The sequence below is a fragment of the Sminthopsis crassicaudata genome, chromosome X (genome assembly GCF_048593235.1).
Source record: "Sminthopsis crassicaudata isolate SCR6 chromosome X, ASM4859323v1, whole genome shotgun sequence".
In the NCBI taxonomy this organism is placed as follows: Eukaryota; Metazoa; Chordata; class Mammalia; order Dasyuromorphia; family Dasyuridae; genus Sminthopsis; species Sminthopsis crassicaudata.
Genome location: NC_133623.1, coordinates 82,776,081 through 82,795,628, shown reverse-complemented (window position 1 = coordinate 82,795,628; position 19,548 = coordinate 82,776,081). Strand labels below are relative to the sequence as shown.

The window sequence follows — 19,548 nt, the reverse complement described above, 5'->3', positions numbered from 1 at the left end:
TTTTAAAAGACGTTTCCCTGGGACCGAGGGTCAGGAATCCTTGGGGTGAATACCCTTTTCCACATCTCTGTAGCTATGGCGCCCCTGACATTTCTCCTGTGCCAAAAAGGTAGAGCCCAGCTCTAGAGCGCCCCCACCCGCCTTCTCGAGGGACTGCCGGGGTGTGGCCAGGGGAAGTTCCACCAATGACACAGAACCATACAGGGTGGTGGAAGCCTAAGCCGAGTTGGACCAATGACAGAGCCCCTTACAAGGTCGGGGCAGTATAAGTAGAGGAGCTGGCGGGCACCCCATGAGTCTGTGAGGGCACTCCCAGGAGCTGGCAGAGGTACGTGCTGGGCTGGGGCTGGGGGTAGGGTGGCGGGTACGGTGCCCAGAGCACCCCTGGGCTGGGCTGGAGGCCACGTGCTCCCTTCGGATCTCGCTCAATCGCCGTTTTTCTCCTCAGGGATTTGCTGAGGTGATTGGAGGCCCCCCAGCTTCGCGCCTCTAGGCCACCGCCATGGAGGCGCTCACCCCCGTTATTAGCAAGCTCCAAGAGGTCTTCAGTGTGGTGGGCAGGGAGATCATCCAGCTGCCCCAGATTGTGGTCTTTGGCTCCCAGGTAACACTTGCCCTCCCTGGGGATAGGCTGGAGGGGCAGTGGGCCAGTCCCTCCCTCCCTGCTGGCCCCCTCAGGCCCTGTTTTTCCCCTCCCCCATGCAGTAGGAGCTGCCTCTCTCCCTCCCCCTTCCTCCATTGCAGGGAGGGGCAAGCTCCGCCTTGGTCTCGGCCCCTCCCACCTAGCTTAGATTTCTCTGCCTGGCCTCCCTACTCCCAAGGGACATGGCCGCCATCACTAACTGAATCCGGGAACTCTGGGGCTGGCAGCGGGGGAAAGGGCGCCGCCACCAGGTGGGCCTCAGCTACAAGTATGGGACGGAGCTCTTACTGGGCATGTGCAGGGCGGCCGCCATCACTAACTGAATCCGGAAAGGGCGCCGCCACCAGGTGGGCCTCAGCTACAAGTATGGGAAGGAGCTCTTACTGGGCATGTGCAGGGAAGCCGCCATCACTAGCTGAATCCGGGATCTCTGAGGCTGGCAGCGGGGGAAAGGGCGCCGCCACCTGGTGGGCCTCGGCCACAGGAGGGACAGTTCTCCTCCCCTCCCCCTGCCCCCTCCTGGAGAAGGTTCTGGGCCTGCTGGCGCCCTTCCTCCCGTGGAAAGGCCCGCAATGGAACTAAGTAGAGCTGCTGGACGATCCTAGATTCCGAGCAGCTACAAGGGCTCTGCCAGGCTCGCTGAACCAACCTCACTTTCCCCGTGACAGGAGCGAGCCCAGAGAAAGGGGTCCAGAGAGGCAGAGGGAGGACGGGAAGCCGGCCCCCGAATGCAATGCCTGCTCCTCCTGCTGTACCCTACTAGGTTCCTGTGCTTAACCTGAGATGGCCGAGTCAGGGGTGCTTGGGGGGGCCAGGCTCAGAGGGGAAGGGGCCAGGGGGAGGCCCCTTCCCAGAAGGCCCCGAGCCCCACCTTCGGCCCTGTTGTTATTACAGAGCAGTGGAAAGAGCTCGGTTGTGGAAAGCATTGTGGGCCGGGACTTCCTTCCAAAGGGTTCCGGAATCATGACTCGCAGGCCCCTGATCCTTCAACTGGTGCACGTAGCCTCCCTGGAGGAGCGGCAGGCCACATCCCCAGAGACATGTGAGCATCAGGGCAAGGGCCGGGCGGTAGCAGGGAAGGACGGAGCCGGGCCACTGCCGCCGGCTGGCTTGAAGACTTGAGCCGGCCAGAATGTACCTCCTGAAGGGGACCTGCCCCCAAGCCCTGCAGGCTCCGGCTTCACAGCTGGAAGGGCCCTTGCTCCTGGTACAGAGGAGGCCCAGACGTGGGGAGTGGCTTCCCTGAGCACCAAGGTGGTGCTGGAGGCAGGCATGGGAACCCAGGTCTCTGATTCCAGCTGCAGCATCCCTGCTGCTCCACCACAGGGGTGCTGGGTCTGGGACCGGGGCCAGAAATGGCTCTGCCCTGGGCAAGTGGCCCTTCATCCCATTCTCCTCCCCTCAGGAGCGGATTGGTAATGGCAACGAGGGGGTGACCCTCCCCTTTCTTCCTGTCCCCACAGATATCCAAGCAGAGGAATGGGCCACTTTCCTGCACAACAGACAAAAGGTATCCCAACCGCCCCCGCTCGGCCCGTTTGCCAGACTGGGTCGGTGCTGGGAAGCTTCCTCTTCTCCCTTTGGACAGCACCGCTTCCTGCCTCACCCCCAAGCCCCCTGGCTACCTGGACTTCCCGGACTGATGCTGCCCCGGCCCAGGGTTGGGTGGGGGCAGAGCTCATGATCCTTGTGGAGTCACCCTAACTGGCAACCTTTAGGAAGGGATCATTCTCTTTCCTCTCCAGATCTTTACAGATTATCATGAAATCCAGAAGGAAATTTCTAATGAGACAGAGCGGATCACCGGGACTAACAAGGTGAGCACGGGTGGCCCCACCCCTGGTGGCCCCCCCCGGCCAGGTGCAGTGCAGCTGACCTTGACTCTCCTCCTGCAGGCCATCAGTCTTGCCCCCCTGTACCTGAAGATCTACTCCTCAAAAGTGCTCAATTTGACTCTGATTGACTTGCCTGGATTGACCAAGGTATGTTCACTCGGGGATCTCCTCAGTTCCCAGAGCTCGGAGGCTCCTCTGGCTGCTGATGGCTCAGTCTCCCATCTCTGCTGCCTTCCCCACTGGATCGGGGCCCAAGTCCGCCGACAGGGCAGCCATGTCCCCTTTCCCCCACATCCCCTCCACGTTCATCATGATCACTTCCGGGCATTTTAGCCCATCTGAGAAGTGGCAGTGGGCACCTCCGACTTGTCTCCATTTGCATTTCTCGGCTCACTAGGGATTTAGAGCATTTTTTCATACGACTGGGAATAGCTCAAATTCCTTTACCTGAACGTTGTCCACTTAGACCCTTGGATCACTTCTCAGCTGGGGAAGGGCGAGAATCTGGGTCAATTGGACTCACTTCTGTCTGTATTGGAGAAATGAGGCCTTTCTCAGAGACGCCGGCGGGAAAATGCTTTCCCCGCTTCTGCTTCCCTTCTACTCTTGGCTGTGTTGAATGTGGGGAGTCTTCCACATGTCCTCCTCCTCATTCCAGTGGTTTTCCTTTGTCGACAACCTTCTCCGTCTCCTGCATGCGCAGTGTTCATTGTCTGTTTGTCTGCATGCTGTCTTTCCCACTACACGGGGAGGTCCTTGAAGACACTGCCTCTTGGCTTTTTCTGTTCCTAGCTTAGTCTCCTACCTGGCACATAGTAGGCACTTAAGAAAAATCTTCCTCCCTCCCTCCCTCCCTCCCTCCCTCACGTCTTTCCTTCCTTCCTTCCCTCCTTCCTTCCTTCCTTCCTTCCTTCCTTCCTTCCTTCCTTCCTCCCTTCCTTCCTTTATTCCTTCCTTCCTCCCTTCCTTCCATCCTTCCTTCCTCCCTTCCTTTATTCCTTCCTTCCTTCCTTCCATCCTTCCTTCCTCCCTCCCTCCCTCCCTCCCTCCCTCCCTTCCTTCCTTCCTTCCTTCCTTCCTTCCTTCCTTCCTTCCTTCCTTCCTTCCTCCCTCCCTCCCTCCCTCCCTCCCTTCCTTCCTCCCTCCCTCCCTCCCCTCCTCCCTCCCTCCCTCCTCTCCTCTCCTCCCTCCCTCCCTCCCTCCCTCCCTTCCTTCCCATGGTAAGGCCATTGGGCTTGAATGACTTGCCTAGGGTGACACTGCTACTTCAGGTCAGGTATCTGAGGCAGACTGGAACTCCGGTTCCCCTGACTCCACTGGACACCCAGCTGGCCCGCCCATGTTTGTTGGCTGATTGACTGGGGCCGAGATGCCAGAAGCCACAATAGTCCTTTTCTCCTCCCCTTCCTCCTTGGAGTGGTGTTAACAATGCCATCCCTGCTGAGCGTCCATCATGGCTTAATTCCTTTCTCTCTCCCTTCCCCCTCCCTGAGAAAGCTCCAGGAGGGAAGATTGTTCTGTTTGGGTCTGGGCTTAGGCATGACCTCTTGACCTTTCCCAGCTGCCCTTTACCTTGCCCTTGCCCATCCTCTTTGGCTGGTCATGGCTATCCCTGGGGCCTATCGGGGTTCCCAAGAGCAGCCGGGACTTTTTGTGAGCTTTATCTCCTCCTGCCAGGTTCCCGTGGGGGACCAACCCCCCGACATCGAGGTGCTGGTCAGAGACCTGAATCTGTCCTACATCAATAACTCCAACTGCCTCCTCCTGGCTGTCACTGCTGCCAACACAGACATGTCCACTTCGGAATCCTTGAAACTTGCCCGGGAGGTGGATCCTGATGGTACGGGGCTGCTGGGAGCACTTGTGTGGATACGGGGAGGAGGGCCGGCAGTGCTGGGGGGAGGCCGCCTGGCTGGGCCAGTAACTGCATGGCCTTGACTAAGGCATTGGCCTTATTTCCCTTAGACAACATGGTGTCTGGACTGGGTGGGCTACTTAGGCCTTCTTTCAGCTTTCTGATGGAAGGCCTGGCCCTGAGCCTGAAATTTTCCTTTGCCGGACATCAGTATCCTTACTAGGAAAGGACGCCAGGGGAGGGCGCCACTGCTTTTCCCCCTTTTAGGCCTGTTGACTCCTGTCTTTGGGGCCAAGAACTCTGCTCGCCCTCCCACTCCCTCACAAACCCTTTCCTGTGACCCTCCCAACATCTGGCGTAGCCTCAGCCGCGAATGTGAGGGCCACTTTGGGGTCAGAGGAGTCCAGTTCTCCCCAGGCAGCTCGTGCATGGCACAGAGCGCCCCCTAAAAGCCACCCAAAATCACTAACTCTGCCTCCGGACCTTGGGCTGAAGCCGTTCTCGGCTCTTCCCCCTTCTTAGGACGCAGAACCTTGGCAGTGATCACTAAACTGGACCTCATGGATGCTGGGACAGATGCGATGGATGTGCTGATGGGCCGAGTCATCCCCGTGAAGCTGGGCATTATTGGGGTGGTGAATCGGTGAGTGGAGCTCTCTCGGTCGTCCCCCTGAAGCGGCGCCCGGCAGCAGGGAGGGGGGGGAGGGGGAGACCGCAGCCGGGAGAAGGGAACACAGTGACATCGAAACCCACTGACTCACAAACAGGCAAGCTTCTGAGGCCTTTGGGGGTTTTGTGAGTTCACCAGTGAGGTGAGTTCACTTCTTCTCCAAAGTCCAAAGCAGCGGAGTAATCTCTACAATGACAAGCAGAAGCAAAACCCGTAAAGGGACGGAGGCTAGGCTTGGAGCAGATGCACCCTTCTCCCTTATAAACATTTTACCATTGGCTTTGACTTGTACATCAGGGTCATTTTCCAATCCCAGATGAACCCTTCCTTGAAATGAGAAACAGCTCATCAAAAAGCAACCCACATCTGAGCCAGAGCCTGGCATTCGGGGTTCCCCTTCTCCCAAGGGCCAGAGGCTTCTCTTCTCTGCGGCCAAGATCCGTCCTTGGAGCGGCTCCTCCTTTGGCTTGGCTCGCTTTCCTTTCGATGATTTTAGTCCCTTTTCGCTGTGCTTGCTTCACATATACCAGGCTTCCAGAGTTCTCTGGGTTCCTCCAATCCGCGGTCGTTCCACCCTCATTCACTAAAGGCCGCACCATGCCACGTCACTTTGTTCAGCCATTCTCCCATCTAGGACCACCTGTTTTCGTTGCCAGTTTTTTGTTGCTGGAAAAACTTGGTGACTTTGGAATAAGTGGTAGACCTCTTTCGGGAGCGTACCCAAGCAGGGGATTGATGTCACAGCACATGAACAGTTCGTTAACGGTCCCCTTACAATTCTAGATGGCTTTCCAGAAAGGGCAAACCAGTGTGCAGCTGCACCAGCACTCTGTCGGCCTGCCTGCTTTCCCACAGTGCCTCTAGCTTCTCCTTTTTTCCTTTTCCCTTTTGGCCAGTTGGGCAAAGCTGTCCCACTTGCATTTCTCTCATTAGTCATTTTGAGCCATCTTTCACATGGTCCTTGACTGTGAGTACATGAACTTTGCCCTCCCTCCAGGAGACTCCTAGGCCTCTTGCTGGCCTGGTTCCCCTTTCCTTTCTGTCTCCATAGTGGTCTAGCTACTTCCCTTTTGGCTACCATGAGCTGTTGCCTCCCCGGGACGGTTTTCCCGTTCGCTTGCTAAGGAATAGTGCAGAGTCTCCAGGCACTTTGCCCATGACCCTGCCCGTGGAAGGGAGCACATCCTTGGAGCTTGATGAGAACAGACCAAAAGGGCCCTTCTAGACTACCTCCCTTCTTTTGGTCCCTCCATCACAGTGGAGGAAAGGCCATTAGTAGCTGGGTGCCGGTTGTGGGAAGCAGCATTGACCCAGAGGAGAAATGAAGCAACGTCCGTCCTTCCTTCTCTTGGCCCTGTGGGAGACCGTCTGTGCAGAACGTTGCACTTGTAGTCTGACGCCACAGCTTGAGTTTTCCTTTTTCAAAAGAAGGCTCATTGCTAGAGACGGTGTCATCTCTAAAAGAACATAACGTGACAAGAAAAGATGTCAATAAAACGAGATTCTTTTTTTATTATGGCTTTTTATTTACAAGGTATATGCAGGGGTAATTTGTCAGCTTTGACAATTCCAAAACCTCTTCCAATTTTTCCCCTCTTTCCCCCCACCCCCTCACCCAGATGGCAGGCAGACCAATCAATAGATGTTAAATATGTTAAAGGATATGATAAATACATGTACACATGTCCATACATTTATTTTGCTGCACAAGAAGAAGTGGACTTTGAAATAATGTAAAGGAAATCAAAAATGCAGGCAGAGAAAAACAGAGGGATTGGAAATGCTATGTAGTGGTTCACACTCTTTCCCAGAGGTCTGTTACTGGGTGTAGCCGCTTCTATTCATTATTGAACAAATGGAACTGATTTGGATTCTCTCATCATTGAAGAGAGCCACGTCCAGTACAATTGATCATAAGGTAGTCTTATTGTTGAAGTGCATAATGATCTCCTGGTCCTGCTCATTTCACTCAGCATCAGTTGATGTAAGTCTCTCCAGGCCTCTCTGTATTCCTCCTGCTGGTCAATTCTTACAGAGCAATAATATTCCATAACATTCCCATACCACAGTTTATTCAGCCATTCTCCAGTTGATTTGCATCCACTCAGTTTCCAGTTCCTGGCCCCTACAAAGAGGGCTGCCACAAACATTTTGGCACATAGAGGTCCTTTTCCTTCCTTTAAGATCTCTTTGGGATATAAGCCCAGTAGAAACACTGCTGGATCACATTATGCACAATTTGATAACTTTTTGAGCATAGTTCCAAATGGCTCTCCAGAATGGCTGGGTGTATTCACAATTCCACCAACAATGTATCAGTGTCCCAGTTTTCCCACATCCCCTCCAGCATTCATCATTATCTTTATTCTAGCCAATCTGACAGGTGTGTAATGATACCTCAGAGTTGTCTTAATTTGCATTTCTCTGATCAGTAGTGATTTGGAACACTCTTTCATATGAGTGGAAATAGTTTCAAATTCATGATCTCAGAATTGTCTGTTCATATCCTTTGAACATTTATCTGTTAGAGAATGGCTTGATTTCTTATAAATTGGAGTCAATTCTCTATATATTGTGGAAATGAGGCCTTTATCAGAACCTTTGACTGGAAAAATGTTTTCCCAGTTTATTGTAAAACGGGATTCTTTTACAAATTCATTAATAGCTCCAGGAAAAGGCATCTTTCTAAGGAGGCATGTGTTGCATGGACGCATTAAGCTGTTATTTCCACACCTCCTCCCATTCCTCAGAATCTTGTTTCCATACTCTACTACTGACCTGCATAACCCCAGACTGAAACTTGATGCTTTTCACAGGAACCCACATGACCTCAAAACCAACAAGAGTATCTGTGAGGCGCTGTATGATGAGCAGGCCTTCTTGCAGAAGAAATACCCATCCCTGGCCAGCCAGAATGGAACACGCTTTCTTGCCAAGACACTCAACAGGTGCCTTGAGGGCGGTTGGGGCAGCCCGGGGGTCGTGCTGAAGAGTTCCCAGGAGTCACTTGGGCTTATGCTCCGTGCCTTAGGCTTTTCATGTACCACATCCGAGACTGCCTGCCTGAACTAAAGACACGTGTGAATGTGCTGACGACCCAGTACCAGTCCGTGCTGCAAAGCTATGGGCAGCCTGTTCAAGACCACAATGCCACTCTCCTGCAGATCATCACCAAGTTTGCCACTGAATACTGCAGCACCATTGAAGGAACAGCAAAGAATATTGAGACCTCCGAACTGTGAGTTTCGGGAAGGGTTGGCTGTTGCTTGGGGGAGCGAGCAGAAGATACAAAGGGCCATGGGACGGGAAATTTCTTAGGATAATGCCCAAAGAGCTTGGCCAGTTATTTGGAAGTTGGGCAGCGGCTCGGGATAATATAAAGCAGTAGAAATTCACCTCGAGACTTCACAGAAAACCCCAAAGGGGATTATGAAGAGTTGGCCATGGGGAATGACTGAACCCAAAAGCTCCATGGGGGGGAAAGTATTGTTGGGGAGTTGAATTTAGGATGTCAGACCCCTGTCCCCCAGTGCTTCTGGTCTAAGAAGGCTGCGTGGCCCCTCTTCCCTCCAAGGTCTAAGGGTCATTCTCCAAAAAGCCCAAGCAGCAGTTAGTGGGTGAACAAGGACTTTATTGTTAAGGGTTTACTAGGTGCCAGGCCCAGTGCTACAGGCTTAGTAAACCTGCAAACCACAAAGACGGGCAAGCTCAGAGGGCTCCTGTTCTGATTGGGGAGGGCAGGGAGGAGTCTAGACACAATCAGGCACTAAGAGGCAGAGAGAATAGACGTGAGGTACGCTGGAGAGCAAGGCCTTACTTAGCAGCTGTGAAGTGGGAGGATTGGCGCCCAGCCTGGAAGGAAGCGCTGGGAAGGTCGGCCACGAAGCTCCCTCTCACCTTGCCGGGATGGTATATGACGCTTGTTGTGGAGCTGTGAGCGCTCTGTGCGATTCTCTGTCCCGCAGCACACCACGGCTGCCCGTGGGGTTCTCTTGGCAAAGTTACAAAGGGCTGAACATTTCCTTCTCCAGGGGATTCAGACAAACTGAGGGAAATGCCCAGTAAGGGCCTGAGGCCAGATTTGAACTTAGGACCTCCTGACTCCAGGCCCAGCTCTCTGTCCACTGCAGCACCCCCTAGCTGCTTCCTGATGCTTCCTGGAGCCGGAGAAATGGGACCAGCTGGCAGATGGGAAATGGAAAGAGCTGGGAGATGGGAAAGGGGAAGAGCTGGAAGATGGGAAAGGGGAAGAGCTGGAAGATGGGAAAGGGGAAGAGCTGGGAGATGGGAAAGGGGAAGAGCTGGAAGATGGGAAAGGGGAAGAGCTGGGAGATGGGAAATGGAAAGAGCTAGGAGATGGGAAAGGGGAAGAGCTGGGAGATGGGAAAGGGGAAGAGATGGGAGATGGGAGATGGGAAGAGCTGGGAGATGGGAAAGGGGAAGAGATGGGAGATGGGAAAGGGGAAGAGCTGGGAGATGGGAAATGGAAAGAGCTGGGAGATGGGAAAGGGGAAGAGCTGGAAGATGGGAAAGGGGAAGAGCTGGGAGATGGGAAATGGAAAGAGCTGGGAGATGGGAAAGGGGAAGAGCTGGGAGATGGGAAATGGGAAGAGATGGGAGATGGGAAATGGGAAGAGATGGGAGATGGGAGATGGGAAGATCTGGGAAAGCTCCTTAAAGAGGAGCTAGGCACTGAGTTTTTGGGAAATAGGGAAAGTAAGGCCCTGCAAGGCACACAGCTGGCTGGAAAAAGTTCACAGTGAGTGACTTGTACAAGGAAGGTGAGGGCGAGAACCTTGACCAGCCCTGCCTTGTGTGTGCTTTTTTCTGTTTCCCGGTTCTCTTCCTGTTTCTGTATCTGACTGGTCCGAGGAAGGGATGGGGAGGCTAGGGCTTGGGATCGGCCATGGGCCAGGCGCCTCCCTGATGCTTCACTTCTCATCCCCCCAGCTGTGGTGGTGCTCGCATTTGCTACATCTTTCACGAGATCTTCTGCCGGACTCTGGAATCCATCGATCCCCTGGCCGGACTCAGCGTCCTGGACATCTTGACCGCCATCCGAAATGCCACGGTAGCAGATGCCCCCTTCACAGCCTCCTTCCCCATTCCCATCCATTCTTCCCCGGTTTGCTGTTGTTTCTGACGGTCTGTCTCGCCATTTGGGAAAACGTCCCTTTGTCAGAAGGCCGTGGTCAGCCAAAGGTACCCAGGCCCACTTCTGGGAAGGTGTTTGAGGTTACACAGCTGGTCAGTGGCTGAGCAGGTGTAGAAGCCAAGTCCTCCTGCCCCTTGGCAGCAGCTCTGTTCCTCTGGCCAGACCCTCTCTGGGACGCGTCTCTGAGAAGAACCTTGACTGCTTGCATTGACTTGTTTGCAGCGGCTTTTCTGGGGAGCAGGCCCTGGGCCTTTGGGGGAGAGGGCAGAGAGGGGGAATTCCTGGGAACAGGCAGGAGGAGAGTGTCAGCCTGAGGATCAGGAGCCCCTGGAGCCGTGAATCAGCTGGTGTGAACCGTCCAGCACCGGTTATCTCCAAGCACGGCAGGCACTGTGCTAGGCCCGGGGAGAACGGGCAAGCGACCCCAGAGAAGCTCCAGTTCAAATCTTGGCATCACGTCTGTGGCCGTGGCCTTCACTGTGGACTTGCAGGCAGAATAACCCTGATAGAAGTCCTCGCGTTCATAGAAGGCTAGGACACGGGCAAAGCATGAGTGAGGGAGGGCAAGGGACCAGCAGGGAGAAAGATGAGTTTCAGTGGAGTGGGAGGAATGGGCGTTTCCCGGGAGGCAAGAGGTGGTGATCATTGAAAGACCTTCGCCCGGGGCCTTGGCCTCCCAAGCTGAGGGTGAGCCCAGGGAGGGCAGGAGTCAAGCTGCACCACGGCCCTGCTTCTGCTGACCCCCCCGCCCCGCCCCCAATTTAAGCATGTAAGGATGCTGGAATCAGAAGCTGAAAAGGAGATGCTAAAGCCCCAGTAACCTCCCGCCCTCTTCCCATCTTGTTCCCTCACTGCTCTCCCTGGCAGAGAATGGGCCTGGAGAGCTCCCACTCACAGGTTGGGAGGGCCATGCCGGGGCTGGCCAGCTTCCTCCAGACCCAGGGTCCTGAAGCTGAGCCCGCCTGTGCTGCTTTCCCCCCCAGGGGCCTCGCCCAGCCCTCTTCATCCCGGAGGTCTCCTTTGAGCTGCTAGTAAAGAGACAGATTAAGAGGCTGGAGGAGCCGAGCCTCCGCTGCGTGGAGCTGGTGCATGAGGAGCTTCAGAGGGTCATCCAGCACTGCTCCACTTATAACACCCAGGTGAGGGGGCAGAGGAGAGGCAAGGGGAAGGGCCCAGAGCAGGAGCCAGTTCCCCGGCCTCTGCTGGGAGAAGGGGGCGGGGGCCTCGGGCTCGGTTGGGAGGGAGGCAGCAGCCTGCCTGCCACCTCCTGGGTCTCATGAGCTCGGCCCTTCTCAGGAGCTGCTGCGCTTTCCCAAGCTACACGAGGCCATCGTGGAGGTCGTGACCGCTCTCCTGAAAAAGAGGTTACCCATAACCAATGAAATGGTAAAACCCAAGGCGGTACTCTGGGAAACAGCTGCCCTCGGGGAAAATGACGCCCCCTGGGCCCGAGGGACACACTGAGCCCAGAACGTCCAGTCTGCCCAAGCTCGTAATAGCCCGGACAGGGCGTTGGCGGCAGTGCTAGCAGCCGGTTTAAGGCTTGGTCGGGAGAAGGAAGGGGAAGGGAGAAAGCAGGGCTAGGGAAGGGCACAGGCCGCTGTGGCACTTTAGCTAGGGGTTCAAGGGACAAAGAGCCAGCCGAGCCTCTGCCCAGCATCACTTCCAGGGTAAGCTCCACGGATGCTGGCAAATACGCCGTCCCCGGCAAATGGTCGACTGAAGACATACCCGGGAGGCCGTGCTGCTCTTGGGACAGCCTGTGGTCAGAGACTCACAGCAGGAGGGCGGGGCCTTGGGGGCGGAGGCCAAACAAGACAAGGACAGGATCCTGTTCAGTCCAGAGAGAAAGTGATGAGAGAATGACAGAGGGCTCGTGGGGGAACCCAGACTTCTCCGATTTGACTGTCGCTGCCCCTGGTCCAGGCAGGTGACGTGGCTCCCGCCTCTGTTCCCCCAACCCAACGAGCCAATAGAAAGAGGGGAGGGGGGGACGAGTGAGACGGGACAGCTCCTGCACCTTCATTGCCTTCTCTTGCAGGTTCACAACCTCATGGCCATTGAGCTAGCCTACATCAACACCAAGCACCCAGATTTGGTCGATATGGCTTTTGTGTCTCCGTCCATCAGCATTCCCAAGGTACTTGGGGGGGGTCGCCCAGCAAGGTCCCTGAACGGAGTCCCCAGTAGTGGCCCTTCCCGCCATCCCGGCGAAACGGGTGTCAGTGGCCATCCAGAGCGGCCTCGTGGCGGGCTAGGCCGAGGGCTGAAGTTGAAGTCAGAGGATCTGAGTTCAAGTGCGGGCTCTGGCCCCGTTTCCTCCTCTCAGATGGGGGGAATTGAACCCGATGCTTCTCTGAGCAAGGGCACCTCCAGGCTTCCCACTGTGTGAGCCTGTAAAGAGGGACCGGGCCCAAAGGCCGACTGGGACGGGGAGGTCGTCCTGCTGACCTGGCTCGGCTCGGTCGGGGCGCGGCTCGGTCACGGCATCCCCGAACGTGGAGACGCCGAGGAAGCTCCCGACCCCCTCCCTGGATCGCCCCTTTGCTCAGCACAGGAGCTTTTGCTGACATCCCCCTTCTGAGACTCAGCTGCTCGGCCTCCATGTAAATTGTGGTGTGGCCGGGCTTCCATTTAGAGACCAACTGAAAAACGGAGCGATTCCTCAGGGAAGGAAGAGGGATGGTGCAGTGCATGATGGGAAGCTGTGGATGTGTGATAGTGGTTGCAGGGGGTGCCGAACTCCGCTTGGGCTGGAACAGAGGCCACTTTGTGCTAGCGTCTAAAATCCATGATGCCCAATGGTCCCCGAGCTGCATTGTACCTCTCTGCCAGGTGATTCTGACTTGCAAAATGAGAGACAATGCTGCTGTGACCCCAGAGGACAGAGCTGGTAGCTCAAGGTTCCCCTCCTTTCGGGCACGTGAGGTGGGCATCTTTCACATCCCTGTCCCACCCACTGTTTTAGAAGTCCGCCAGGCTGCTGAAGTCAGGTTTCTGCACGCGCCTCACCCTGATGCGCCGGCACTCCTGGCGACGGGCACGCATATTGAATATTGCCACGTCCTGTCCTTTTCCCTCCCCTTCGTCCTAGCAGAGTGACGCCTACCAGGGCAATGGTCCTAGATGCTGGAAGAGCGAGGGGGACGCGGATGACAGTGTTCCCAAGGAAAGGGAGAACAGCAGATCACCGTCCCAGTTACACGTCTCCCCTGTCACCAGCCAGATACATGCCATCAACTTCTTAGATGTGGTGAGTGGCATTTGTGTTCAGCGGGGATGGTGGCTTCGCTTCGGGGACTGGAAAGTTCTGTCTGGGCTTGACAGTAATTTCTACCACATGGGACGGCCTAACTCGGGGTCTCACACTAAGCCACTGCTGAGACCTAGGTCACTGGGTTCCCTTTTCCCAGGAGTTGCTCAGCAAAGCGGGTCTGCCTCAGAAAGGACCCCAAGACAGTAGCACCAAAATCGAGCAGAGCGTTTTGCTAAAGTCTGGGCCCAAAAGGCTCCAGCCCCCTGACTTTGGGTCCCTCCTCTTTGCCTCTGATGTCCGTACTGTGCTCAGCTTCCCTTGGACTTGCCTCTGGTAGCCAGAAGCAGAGCCCTCTGCTCTTGGGCCTGCAGAGCGCACTGCTTGAGGGTGCCCGCCAAGTACCTGGTTCCTTTCTTGCGGGGGAGCACCACCGAGGGATGGGAGTCCTGAGGTGGAGGTCTGGGGGCCGGTTCAGCTTCCCGGCTCATCCCCTTCCATGGGTCTCTTACTCATCGCTCACATAGACCTAGGGAGCCACCTGCCCGAATCCCAGCAATGGCAGTAGCCGGGATCCAAAGCCCCCCTCCAACGCACTGGCCTTGTTAGTACGCAGACTGAATTACCCAGGAAGCAATGCCCTCCTAGTACTCCTCAGGGACAGACACCATGCTCAGGGAAGAGGGCCATGGAGGTTCGAGGAAGGGGGAAAACATGTGCAGCAAAGGCTGCTTGGGCGAGTGGGGGAACGAGTCCTTGGGAAGATGGGAAAGCATTGCCTTGCTGTGGAGAGGGCCCACTTGAGATTCAGGAGGGTAAAGGTGAATGGACCCCGCCAGCAGGTGGTGTGGGTCTCTGGCTTCCTTCGGCCCCCTTTGAGTAGAAGCAAAGGCATGAGCTGAGGGAAGCGAGCACGCCAGGGCCACGGCTCGGCAGGGCAAGATCAGCGATCGGGGAAAGGGCCCGAGGCTCCTGAGGAGGTGTGGACTTGAACCCCTTCACCAAAAGGCCCAGATGGGGAAGAGACCCAAGTTCAGCCTGCAGGGGTGATGAGTGGGGAGAGAACTGAGGGTCGGAGGGAGTGAAGATCACGGTAAGGCTCAAGGACATGGCGTGGGCTTCAGAGCAGGGGGAGGGGTTGGAGTAACAACCAGATTGTGATCAATTAAGGCATTTCCGCGTGCCCGAGCATGGAAGTAGAACGTTTGCGTGGGATGGCAAGAGCTGCTCTAGGCTACGTGCAGCCCAGAGGTAAGGTGGGAAACGTGGAGGCTGAGATTGCAGAGAGCTGCAGTGTGCAGGGGAGTGGGACGGGAAGGTGGCTGAGGACCACGAGGCCACGAGAAGCCATTGTTCCGTCGCCCTTTGAAGGCAGCACGGAAGGTGGGAATGTGAAGGTGATCTCGCCAACCTAAACAGGAGGAAAGGTGCTGTGATGTTCGTGTGAACGGGGAGAAGAGGGGCAGGAAGAGCCCGAGGACTGTGCCAGGGTCCGGGCTGGAGGCCGTGAAGCCTGAACCCTGGGGCTGGTTGCCTTTTGAATGGGTGGGGGATGGGTGGAGAGAGGGAGGGAATCAGAAAGTTCACCCACAAAATACTGGTCCTAGGGGAGCACCTCCTGGCTGTCCCCTCAAACAAGGGGAGAGTCTTGTAGCTCAGGGCACGGAGCTGATACCGCCCCTCCAGAGACTGCCCAGAAGAGTGAGATTCAGCACAGGGAGGGGGCGGCTTGCACCAGAGCCCTCAGCACCTTGGGCCGCCTGTGGGACCCTGGTGCACAGATGCCCGGCCTCATTGTGCTGGAGGACGTGCTTCCTCTTATTGGCCCCCCGTTTTCCTCCTGTGTCCCCCCCAGCCCTTGCCTTCAACTTCCAGAAAGCTGAGTCCAAGAGAGCAACAAGACTGTGAGATAATCCGCAGACTGATCCGATCCTACTTCCTTATTGTCCGGAAGAACATCCAGGACAGGTAGGGAGGAGTGTGCTGTGTATCTGCATGTGTATGTGTGCACAGACGTGTCTCTGTGTGTTCCTGTGTGCGTCTGCGCATCCGTGTGCACGTAACGGTTCCTCATCAGCTGCTCTCCTGACCCACAATCTGGGCGTGATTAATGGTGAGAAGGAATCAGGCATGGATAGATCTCTACCAGTTGATTCTCTAAAGCAAGTATGGCTGTGTTTGCATTTCCCTTCATGACATCCTTGTGAGAAAAACAAGGGGAGGACCGTCCAAACGGGAAACTGAGGCTCAGAGAAGGCCAATTGTCCACAGGGAGCCGGACAGGAACCCGGGTTACCTGCATCATCAGAACTCCCCGGGAAGGGGAAGTCTTTCTAGGTTTCCTGTGGGCCCCTTGCTCCCTGCTTTAGAGTCTGACCCCCCACCCTGTAAGACTTCCCAGCTAATGCCGGCCTGGTCTCTCTGTCTCCCGACTCAGTGTCCCTAAAACTGTCATGCACTTCCTGGTGAACTATGTCAAAGAGCACCTGCAGAGTGAACTGGTGGGACGGCTGTACAAGGCCCAGCTCCTGGATGTGCTGCTGACTGAGTCCAAAGACATGGCGCAACAGCGCAATGAGGCCGCTTCCATGCTCAAGGTATGGAGCTGCTAATCCTAGTGAGCCCTCTCCTTGCCCCCGCCCTTCCTTAGGGGACTGAGCGATGCTTCCTGGCACCCACAGTTTTCTTTTCTTTCTTAGGTCCTCCAGCAGGCCAACCAGACCATCTCAGAGATCCGAGAGACCCAGCTCTGGTGAATGGCACGCCCCGTGCCCGCTGCCCTGAGTCTGCCGTTGCCTTAGGGGTACAGCTGCCAGCTTAGGGTTTTGCCATCCTCACTCCAGACCCGGCTGTTTCTCTCCTACCTGTCTGTTCTGTGTATTTTCTTCATGATCCAGTTGAACAATTCTGAAAGAGATTATAACATGCAAACTCTCAGGAATATTATAGTGAAATTCCTGAGCTACCAGCTCAGAGAAAATGAGCCAGCAGCCCAAAACAAAAACAAAATCCCCAATCCAGATATCATAGCCCCACAGTCAGGGTAATCCAAACCTAGGCCCGAAGGTCTACGGAACCATACTCCCCTTTTGAGCCAGAAATACCGCTCCTCCGTCTGTTGGCCAAAAACATGCAAACCAGATCTCTGTACAGAAATGTTTATAGCGGCCCTTGATGGGGTGGCAAAGAATTAGAAATTGTCCATCAGCTGGGAAACTGCTGAACAAGTGCCTGGATCTCATTGTGTAACCATGTCAAATAGCTAGTTTTCTCAAACAAGAGGTGTGTGTGGGGGGGGGATATAATTTGGAACTCAAAATTTTAAAAAGAAGAATGTTAAAAAGTGTTTTTGCATGTAATGGGGGGGGAAGCCAAAATATTAGAGGGTTTTTTTTTTAATGATGCAAAGATTGTTCTAAAATGTGTAAATATGTTCTGAAGAAGCGACTTTCATTGCCTTCAAATTAAAGATGACTTGTAGGAAATGGTGCAGACTGACTTTTTTTTTTGATAAATAGTAAATTTTAAATTATTATTCACATACTAGGTTGATTTCTCCCTAAGTATATTCTTTTTAAAAATTATTATAGCTCTTTATTTACAAGATATATGCATGGGTAATTTTATAACACTGACAACTACCAAGGCTTTTGTTCCAATTTTCCCCTCCTTCCTCCCTCCTCGATGGGAAGTTGACCAATATATGGTACATATGTTAAAGTATAAGTTAAATACAATATATGTATACATGTCCAAACAGTTGTTTTGCTGTACAAAAAGAATCAGACTTTGAAATAGTGTAAAATTAGCCTATGAAGGAAATCCAAAATGAAAGTGGACAATTAGAGGGATTGGGAATTCTCTGTAGTGGTTCATAGTCGTCTCCCAGAGTTCTTTCTCTGGGTGTAGCTGGTTCAGTTCATTACTGCTCTATTGGAGCTGATTTGGTTCATCTCATTGTTGAAGAGGGCCATGTCCATCAGAATTGATCATCATTATAGTATTGTTGTTGAAGTGTATAATGATCTCCTGGTCCTGCTCATTTCACTCAGAATCAGTTCATGTAAGTCTCTCCAGGCCTGTCTGAAATCATCCTGGTGCTACAAACATTCTTGCACATACAGGTCCCTTTCCTTTAGTATTTCTTTGGCATATAAGCCCAGTCGTAGCACTGCTGGATCAAAGGGTATGCATAGTTTGATAACATTTTGGGCATAGTTCCAAATTGCTCTCCAGAATGGCTGAATTCTTTCACAGCTCCACCAACAATGTATTAGTGTCCCAATTTTCCCACATCACCTCCAACATTCATCATTATTTGTTCCTGTTATCTTGAGCTAATCCAATTCCAATTGATCAATGATGGACAGAATCAGCTACACCCAGAGAAGGAACACTGGGAAATAAATGAGTGTAAACTGTTAGTATTTTTTGTTTTTCTCCCCAGGTTATTTTTACCTCCAGAATCCAATTCTTCCTTTGCAACAACAACAACAACAACAACAACAACAAAATTCAGTGCATATGTACTGTCAAAAATTATAATTATAAAATTAATAAAAAGAAATAAATCCTTTTTCTCTTAAATAAGGTCCCAGTTTCCCAGATGATAAGCCTGGGGGGGGGCCTTATAATAATTCATGAAGTGGAAATCCAGTATCTCTACGTGTTTTGATTCTGATCCTGACCAGAACAAGGTTAAAGCACTTAGTCCAAGGCAGTTGAGTCTCTAAAGATCATTTAGTTGGTTGTCGTTTTATTTCTTGATTCATCCTTTCCACTTTCCCAGAAGAGGGGGCATACCAAAGGGTGTGGAGATCCCGAGTGATTTCTAAGTCCCCAAGAAGATTCTGCAATGAATGCATGAATTTCTGGATGAAAAATGTGTCCCCAGATCCGAGTCTGTCCTCTCCACTACTCCATATCTGGAAATAATTTGTCCCAATAAGGCCTTACTTATTGTCGAGGAGGTGGTTGCTCAGGCTAAGGGGAATGCCTCCACCCCTGAGGTCAGATGGTCCACTATGACCAGCAAATATTTGAGGTGACCTAGTGGTGGCAGTCCAGTAAGGTTCACCTGGATACTTTGGAATGGTCTGATTCCCAGAGGTCATCCCCCTTTCGGGACCTGGCATTGAGCTGCCCTCTCAGTTCTTGGACAAAGAGGGCGGCTGTCCACCTGTTGTCAGGCTGCAGTATATAGGCTGGGGGAACTGTACCTCATCAGCACAGCATCACACGGGTGTTGGACATCCCAGTGACTGCCCTGGTGCAGTTACTGAAGGATCTGCCTCATACTTGTTTTGGTCAGCATCTCTCTGCCATTGGGCAGCAGCCAGCGTCCTCCCAAATTCTCAACCACTCTGAGAGGCGAGGCCTTCTCTTTTTCCTTCTGGGTAAAACTTGGAGAGGGCAGACTAGGGAAAGCACAGGTATCAAGGCCATTAAATGACTAATCTCCTGGTCTCCAGCTCCCTTGGCCTCCTCACCTGCTATCGGTTTTCCCTTCCCTCAGAAGAATATTCTATTTGATGACCTTTTGCATGTCTTGCTGCTACATGCCTCGGGGCCAGGATGATTTGCAGTACCTCTCTGACTCGTGTATGGTGCATCAGCTCTTTGCCCATTCTTCCTTTTCCCATCTACCACTCTGGAGGAGCCATCTACAAGCCTTTTTACTCACACAGGTATTGGAGATTCTTGTAGAACCTCTCTTACTTTTGTTTGATAATCAATTAACCCTAAACAACAATGTTCCTTTCCAAGGGATGGTTCCAGTCCGCGGTTCAAAAAGCAGTCAGGGTTAAGGTTATGAGCCCGAGTGATTCCTAGTGATTATGAGATCCTTTTCTCACAGTATTGCCTCATATTTTAAAATCCTGGAATCTGTGAGCCACCTTCCAGGCTTCTGATGTCGTATTAGCCTTACTTGGTGTGGGACACTTGCCATATAGAAAGCTGCCTCCAAAGGTGAGCTTCCTACTCTCTTCTAGCAATAGGGCAGTAGCAGCTACTGCTTGTACACAGGTGGCCCAACCTTTAGCTACAGGATCTAATACTGGAAAAAAGCCACTGGTCTTCTCTGCCCCCTCTTATTTGAGCAAGGACTAATAGAGTCACCCGTCCCTCAGTACTGA

General features: G+C 53.6%; 1 protein-coding gene across 1 annotated transcript; it reads left to right on the top strand.

Annotated features, from left to right (window-relative positions):
• The first annotated feature begins 250 nt into the window (after nt 1-250).
• On the top strand, nt 251-16,730 carry LOC141548268 (dynamin-1-like protein). Its single transcript, XM_074277030.1, has 18 exons — nt 251-328; nt 449-604; nt 1,538-1,685; nt 2,107-2,153; nt 2,389-2,460; nt 2,539-2,625; nt 4,156-4,318; nt 4,856-4,976; nt 7,820-7,951; nt 8,035-8,241; nt 9,954-10,074; nt 11,142-11,297; nt 11,455-11,544; nt 12,200-12,298; nt 13,256-13,411; nt 15,267-15,379; nt 15,849-16,008; nt 16,111-16,730. The coding sequence occupies exons 2-18, from the start codon at nt 503-505 to the stop codon at nt 16,165-16,167; spliced, it is 2,031 nt and encodes a 676-aa protein (XP_074133131.1). The 5' UTR covers nt 251-328; nt 449-502; the 3' UTR covers nt 16,168-16,730.
• The last annotated feature ends 2,818 nt before the right edge of the window (nt 16,731-19,548 follow it).